This window comes from Montipora capricornis, chromosome 9 (assembly GCF_036669925.1).
Source record: "Montipora capricornis isolate CH-2021 chromosome 9, ASM3666992v2, whole genome shotgun sequence".
Classification (NCBI taxonomy): domain Eukaryota; kingdom Metazoa; phylum Cnidaria; class Anthozoa; order Scleractinia; family Acroporidae; genus Montipora; species Montipora capricornis.
Genome location: NC_090891.1, coordinates 46,629,563 through 46,637,062, shown reverse-complemented (window position 1 = coordinate 46,637,062; position 7,500 = coordinate 46,629,563). Strand labels below are relative to the sequence as shown.

Below are 7,500 nucleotides of genomic sequence, written 5' to 3'. Positions count from 1 at the left end.
GAGTTGATCTTAGGCCTCTACCCAGTCTCCCTTAGGAAATCTAAATTTTCTGTTGTTATGGAGATTTAGTAGGATAATTGACCAATCATTTGCCGTGTTGTGAGCATATTTTGACAGCTGATAAGAGACCTCACAAGGGCTGGCTTTTTGCCCTTTCGATCGCGCGATCGAATTACGCGAAAACAACAGCCGATGCGCCAGATAGCGCACCGAACGATGGGGATATTCATGCTTTTTTTTTCGGATTCGGAGGATCTAGGGATCTAAGGGATCTTTTATGGTTTTCCTGTAAGAGGAGGGGATACTAGAGACAACAATTTTGATTTAGATGACTTTAAAAGTGACGAAGAAGACGGTGAAAACCAAGCGACCGATGATAAACATGAAGCTCTCTGGAATGATCAGGTCGATAATATTCAAATTCCAGATTTCGTGGCAGCTACTGCTCTTTATTTCGTTTTAGATAATCGTAATGAATTAAATATTTTTCTTAGTTTTCATAGGAGATGATCCATGGGAATTAATGGTAAACGAAACGAGTTGGTATGCCTGTCAAAAACTCTTAAAATCCCCGAGCGCATTGCCCTTTTTTCATCGAGTAAGCCGCGCAGAATTAAAGGCCTTCGTAGCAATTAACGTCATAATGGGCATTGATTAGCTCCCGAATTTAGCTTTATAGTGATCAACCGATGGATTTTTTGCAAATAACAAGTTTTTTTTTCCTAAAACAAATTTGTAATCGAAGGAATTTTCGCCTTCGGTATACCTCGGAAGATCGGTATCCTCAACAAATAAATCAATCCGATCGTGCATTTATATTCTGCAAATGCGAGAAAACTTCCAGCGATTTTCTCTGTTGTTTTTCTTGTGTTGTGTAAGTTATCTTTCAGTCAAAGTTTTCGAAAGAGCATTTTTGTACACAATTTGACCTTGTTTGTTCTCTCATGAAACATGATAGTGATCAATTAACTAAATTAATCTTGCGGTTTTGTGTATTTTGACAAGCAGAAAAACACGTGGTGAAATTTTGTTCGGCAGTGGCGTTTTTTCCCTTTTTTTTGCACTTATACCTGCAAGAAAACAAAGCGATTGGAATAAATTTCAAACAATTTTTATCCATTGAGTGGTTCGACTTAACTGTAAATTGCATAAGGCATATTTTGAGTTATAATAAATATTTTTCAAGCGCTTTGTTCAGTTAGCGATCAAAAACTTTCTTGATTGCTTAACGCGCGCTGCTTCGAAAAATTCTACCTTTACATTTTCAGTTGAGCCTTAGGACGTGTTTTGAATCACTTTTTAGCAATATTTTTACATCATCTGGAAGTTCACTGTTTCTTCTTCAAGGTGAACTTAATTCTAGAACTCAGTATCTTGTGTACATTTACTGCGCATATGGTTTATTTTTAACGCTCGCTTTCCAATGCAAAACCTCGAAAATTTCCCAAGTTATCGTGCCCAACAAAACAGCGCACGCGAATGAATCATTGGGTTAATTATGATTTTCCTTGCATGCAAGAGTAACATTGAAATTCATGTTCTTATGTAAGTCATATATGAAATAAGTTGGCAACCAAAATTTATGATGTGGCAACCAAATTTTTCCCATTAGTCACCATCTGGTGGCTCCTGAGCAAAAATGTTAATTTCAAGCCCTGGGTTACTGAATGCGGTTGTACATGCAAGTATGTTTCTTGTATAATTATTTTCATCCTTCAAGTGATTTTGGTTGACTGAAGGAGAGAGAGTCTGTAGGGACCCCACATGGGTGGGGTCAGCGCTATCAACTCTCCCTTGATTAGACAAGTGGACGAGACAGTACATTTACCTGATTTCAGTCAAATAAAAAGTTCTGTTTTTAGCGACAAGGTTGCTCATGATAGACGAGTTCACACTCTTGAGTGCATCATGGATAATCAAGGCAAGATAGAGAGAAATTCAAAGGTTTGCATGAAAGTTAAAAATGACCAAAAGTACTCATGATACACAATTTTGGGTTTTTTTAATTTTCCAAAACAGAAGATATGCGCTCAAAGGTACCGCACAATAAAGTTGGAGAGAATGGCTATTGTACATGTATAAACTATTTTATTAAACAAAGTTTCTGCCATACATTTCCTGTAATTCCAAAGGCACGAAATTATAGAGAATGTATGGGGATAAAAAAGCAATATTTAGGAATTACAAAGAATAGATACCAAGTTCAGTTCATCTCAGTTGTGAACTTGGACTTATTTGCTTGGTTTATGAAGGCGAAAGTCTAAAAAGAAGAGTCATGTACAGTTTATTTTGCTTTGAGTTTCCATACAAACCTTTGAATTTCACACCACGTTGCCCTGATTACCCATGATGCACTCAAGAGCATGAACTGGTCTTGGCAACATACACACCCAACTCATTCTCTGATACCATAGGCAAGCCACCTGTCTACCAAAAACCCAAATAAATGCATACCTTCTTCGTTGCCTTCAGCTGTTCTTAGCTTAGTCATTGTCACCCCCAACTATTTGGCTAAATATGGCCTTGTATTTGATCTCAATGTTAATTACTGCAAAATGTGCGTTGTGCGAGAAAAGGAATAGTAATGATCTTTATTATTCAGTTTTTGAGCGGTGTTTTGAAAGAAAACTTGATTAACAAATGGATATCTTTGTGCAAGTAGGCACAGAAATTTAATAAGCTGAATCAAATTAAAACGCATTTGATATTTCGACATAAATATTACATAAAATTGCCTTCTTTTTTCTCAAGTCAAATCGAAACATTTCGCATGAAGACTCTTGATTTAAGAAAAAACAGAGCTTAAAAGGGATTGAAAATCACTTGGTCCAACCCAAATTAAGTCTTAAAACAATGTCATGTCTTCAAAGTTCACAAGGAATTCACCGAACAGGTTCCATGAAGCATTGCAATTTTATTACTAAAATATGACCTTATAAACTCACCTATCCTTGGACCACATAAACACGGGAACCTGAAAAGCAGATTCCGCAAAAGAGTGTAATAAAATGAAAGTACACAGCTTCAAGTAGGAGGACAACGCCGCCATCTTGTAAAGCTCCGCACAGGCACGTGATAGCGTGATGTAATTGGTAAACCACAGGTCGCCCAGGCCCTACAACTGTCACTTGTGGTTACTGGAAGAAGAGTTAACTCTGCTGGAAGCAATGAAGAAATTCCTCATAGAAAAGAGAGGTATTTACACGAGACCGGGACAAACTCAGACCGGTATGAAGTTGCACCGGTATGAAATTTTTGCAGCCGCTTGCATGAAACCGGGACGAAACGCTTGGTGCCTGGTTTCGGGACGAGATGATATGTTTCGTCTTATATGCCATGGCTGACTCAAAAGCACACAGGCTTGAAATTTCCGGACCCGTTCTGAGATTTGTTGTCATCTACATGAAAACTGTACGAACTCAGACCGGTACGAGAATTTCTCGTCTCGGTCCAGCAACCGAGACGAAGTCAGACTAAGCTGCGATTAGGCATACTTTTCTTTGGGACGCGAAAAGATCACATGATCGGAGGTTAAAGTCAGACCGGTCTGAGTTCATTGTCAGACCAGTCTCGTGTAAACGCATAAGAAGAAATGTATGGAGGCCGATGCGAAATCATGCTGGTCTGAGTCCTCTCCGGTCTCATGTAAATGCACTTTAAAACAGACCTTTCTTTTCGTCTTAACAACCTTTCAACAGGCTATATTTTGCTTTACCTTTCGATTCTGTCTCATTGACCGGACAAATTAGTTGCGTCTGACCGAAATTTATTGAGGCATTTGGTAACCACAGCTGAAATCTCAAGACTCAGCGTGAAGGTCGGATTTTTAAACTTCATTTTTCCTTCTTTTTTTCTGTTCAACGCCGACTTTCTCCTTAGGGCATAAAACCACGTCTGGAGTCTCCGGCGGCCGGGCCACTTGTATCTTTTTATCTTTCGCCAACTTTGTGTTGGCAATGTCAAGTGCCGTGCAATGTTTGCGAAATAACACGATGAAAAGGACCACAGGTCGTTTGATCACTTTTAATTAACAACCTTAATTGTCTGATGCACTAACAATTTTGTAAAAAAGTGCGTAGAAGATCGATAATTAAGAAAATGATTCCTCACCCAATTAATTTACGTTCACCCATACGTCCACCCAAGGAAAAGCCAGGGTTAACTTCAAGGTAAACCAGGCCAAAAATTCCAGTATAACCTGAAATCATGCGTTCTCTGTTGGGTTACTCTGCAGGACGAGCCCCTCCCCCCATTCGATATTTTGTCTTAGAAAACAGTCCTAAGAAAATACGCGCGCTGCTTGGTTAAAAATCGTGTTTCTATAACTCCATGGAGACACAGAACTAGCACGAGCTGTTGACGTAGTGATGGTGCGAGCAAAGATAATTTACATTTTGATAATTAGGGTTAACAAGTTGTTTTCCTTTTTCTCGTCGCGTTGTTTTCTAAAAGAAATAGAAAACATGTACTCCGTGTTTCTATCGAGTTATAGAAACACTCGTGAAAGTTTGGGAGAACTCGAAAAAGCTGTGGAAACACTCGCCTGCGGCTCGTGTTCCCACAGCATTTCTCGTTCTCCCAAACTTTCACTCGTGTTTCTATAACTCGATAGAAACACGGTACAGTACATGTTTTCTATTTCTTAACTACTAAAAAATATTGTGTAAATGGGGGCGCTGGATTTTCACCTTTGGGAACTTCTATTGATATTTTAAAATTCCCCTTAATATTTTCATGTTTTCAACTGATGAACATTAAAAGCCCTTCAGTGTACAGGGTTATCTTTGTGGAAACTAAACCTACTGGTTTTACCGTTATGAAATAAGGCCACTCATTATTCAAAGAGTATTCGGATTAATAGTGGGAGATCGCAGGCTCGACTCAAACGTTGTTAGGTCATTTTCTTGGCTAGTTCTCCAAGAATAGCTGAGTTACAACTGTAAAAAGAATCTTTTGGAACTTTAATTCATGCACTTTTTTTATAAACCGTAGTAACAAATTTTCAAGGCAATTCTGTCAATAAGGTGTAAAAATATGCCGCACTCTGGCGTTTGGATCGCAAATGCGTTCCAAATTCATTGCTTGCCATAACAGATGCGACGCCTGCCGTCTTATAATGGCTGCCTCTCCAGCTGCTTGTCTTCGTAATTCATTTTCATCTCGGGCATCTTGTGAAGCTACGTATACGTCAGTTATATCAAATGAATTCTCTTCAGTTAATCGTGTTACCTGGAGCTCCTGATAAAATCGTAACTTTTCCTTCAAGGTGGGCGCCGCGTTTGAAGACCGTGCATTTTCAGGCAGAGAAAGTTGAACATCCTGTGAAAGGATCGTATTTCTGTGTCTTGTCGTGGTTCCTCTGTTCCCAGGAGGAAGCATATAATCAAACCATTTGCGGTGCTTTTGGCTCGCGACTTCACTGTTTTGAAATTCAAGTTTTACAGGTCGCGTTTTCTCAATGCCATGCGACTGTTCTTGTCCTGGGCCTTGTCCTTCATCAGAGACATCGTTACTAAACAGGAATTGCTCTCGATAGACGTCGTCAAGCTTATCGTTGCGCAATTGCGAACTTGATGGACTAACTCTCGCAATCAACGATTCAAACGTTTTCGAACCACGTTTGCAGCGCAAAGCGCGTCTCTCGTTACGCTTGAAAGGGGTCGCGTGCGCAATATTTGATTCTGATTCAGAAAGCTTAAGTGTTGCCCGTTCTTCAATAGATGTCTGGGATTCCTGTGATCTTGATGCTAAAAAATGCGCGTCGTCGGCTATTTCAGCGAAATGATTATCATTTCCTTTTACTTTCGTTCCTCGCCTTGTGTTCCTTCCCCCAAGAATTGGACTCTTTACATTGCTAATATACTTTGTAGTTTCTCTTTTAGCACTTGCCCGGCTCTCCTTTGATGTGTGGCGCGTGTCTGCTTTGGGCGATATATTTTCGTTCTTTGGTTCAACGTCTTCATGAAATTTTTCTCCTTGTTGGAGCTTTTTCCACAAATCAGCTGCCAAATCGGCAATTTTTTCCCCTCCTCTTTGTTTTTCCACTTCACTGAGATAAAACCTATTTTGGTCACCTTTTCCTTTGGAATGTTGAGTCGACTTCACATCGAGTCTTCTCTGCGGTGAATGTGCTCCAACTTTACTCTCGGTTATACGTTGCGTCTTCTCTTTAAATTGATTCTTTCTATCTAAATCTGAAAAAGAGAATTTTTCAGTTATTGTTTGGTGAGAAAGCCTTCGGTGAATTTTACCAAACACAGGAGGAATTCTATTAATGGCATCATATTCATCACCATTAGAACTCTGTGTAGGAATATCAGGCAACTTTCGACTACTTTCTGTTTGTTTTTGCCTCAGAATTTCAAATGGCAGATTTGTGTTGTCGGTCTCTCTATTTTTCCTCCTCACAGAATTCAGCTTTTCGTTCCTGAAGTGGATATTTGGAACGCTTTTCCACTTTTCATGCATTGGCAATCTCTGAACAGATGAACCTTGACGCAAATTTTCAAGCTCTTCTTCTAAATGTGCTCTTTCCTGTAAAGCATTGGACAGTCGCTTGGAATATACGCTTAATTTCTTGTTTTCTGATTCCAAGGCACTGCATACTCTTCCCATGTCATACTGAACGGCTCCACTGTTGCTCATTTCACGATTTTCTTTAAAGCTCTCGCCTCGACCATTTTTCTCTCTGGCTTCGTTCCGGTTGACGGTGGTAGTGTCTTCGACACCATCTTCATGATAACAAACGTTAAGAGCCTTTTGACTGCCGTGACTTGCAACGCTATTAAGTCGCATGCTATTTAAACATGCTTTCCGCCTCAGATCGTTCCCAGGTGCACTTGAACGCCTCCGAGTTGAGCTCGTATCCTGTGCAGTGACACTATCATTTATCTTTGTACCATTGCTAAATGTGGGCCCTGCATAGCTATGTCTCCTTTCATCCTTATGTACAGCCCTGTTTGCAGGTTTACTAACTGCGTTTTTCTCTTCGCTCGCTGCTCGACGAAGCTGTCCTTTGTCCTCGTTGCGTGTATTTGTATGCTCGCTGTCAGACTCGTAACCTTGATTTTCTAAGCCCAAATTTATTTGGCAATTTTGTCTGTTTTTGATGTCAGTTTTCTGTTGTGTTGAATATTCAACTGCAGCATCGCTGGTGCCAGAACGATAACCGAACTCAAACGTATCTAATGTATATTTATCACAATCCTGTAAAAGGTTCTCAGTGGATGTCATTTTGTTTGATAAATGTTAAGACTCTCATTTATCATGACACACCATTAAATTGTCCCTTTGGCAACTACATAGAGAGATCGACGAAGGGATATGTTAAAAAAGCTGAAGAGCTAAGTTATTTATTATTAACAAAAATAATTTCCAGGCTATACTTAGCAAAAATATGGGGTTTTTTGCCTTAACAGGTACCTGCCATTCTAGTATCGTCAACACTGAAATTATGCGGATCTACTGAATGAAGATGAATTTATATGACAGTCCGAGTCT

At 39.6% G+C, this 7,500-nt stretch overlaps 2 protein-coding genes across 7 annotated transcripts in view; both read right to left on the bottom strand.

The window, feature by feature from the left end:
* The window catches only part of LOC138015286 (V-type proton ATPase subunit S1-like), a 27,261-nt gene extending 24,188 nt beyond the window's left edge, over window positions 1–3,073 (bottom strand). For all 6 annotated transcript variants that reach the window (XM_068862274.1, XM_068862275.1, XM_068862276.1 and 3 more), the window contains exon 1: window positions 2,946–3,073. In XM_068862274.1, the coding sequence (XP_068718375.1) occupies window positions 2,946–3,049 (104 nt within the window). In that variant the 5' untranslated portion in view covers window positions 3,050–3,073. The remainder of the gene's footprint in view (window positions 1–2,945) is intronic.
* A 943-nt stretch (window positions 3,074–4,016) lies between these two features.
* Window positions 4,017–7,298, bottom strand: LOC138015580 (uncharacterized). The gene has a single exon (XM_068862660.1). It carries the CDS (start codon window positions 7,231–7,233, stop codon window positions 5,017–5,019), a length of 2,217 nt encoding a protein of 738 aa, XP_068718761.1. The 5' UTR covers window positions 7,234–7,298; the 3' UTR covers window positions 4,017–5,016.
* Between the last annotated feature and the right edge of the window lie 202 nt (window positions 7,299–7,500).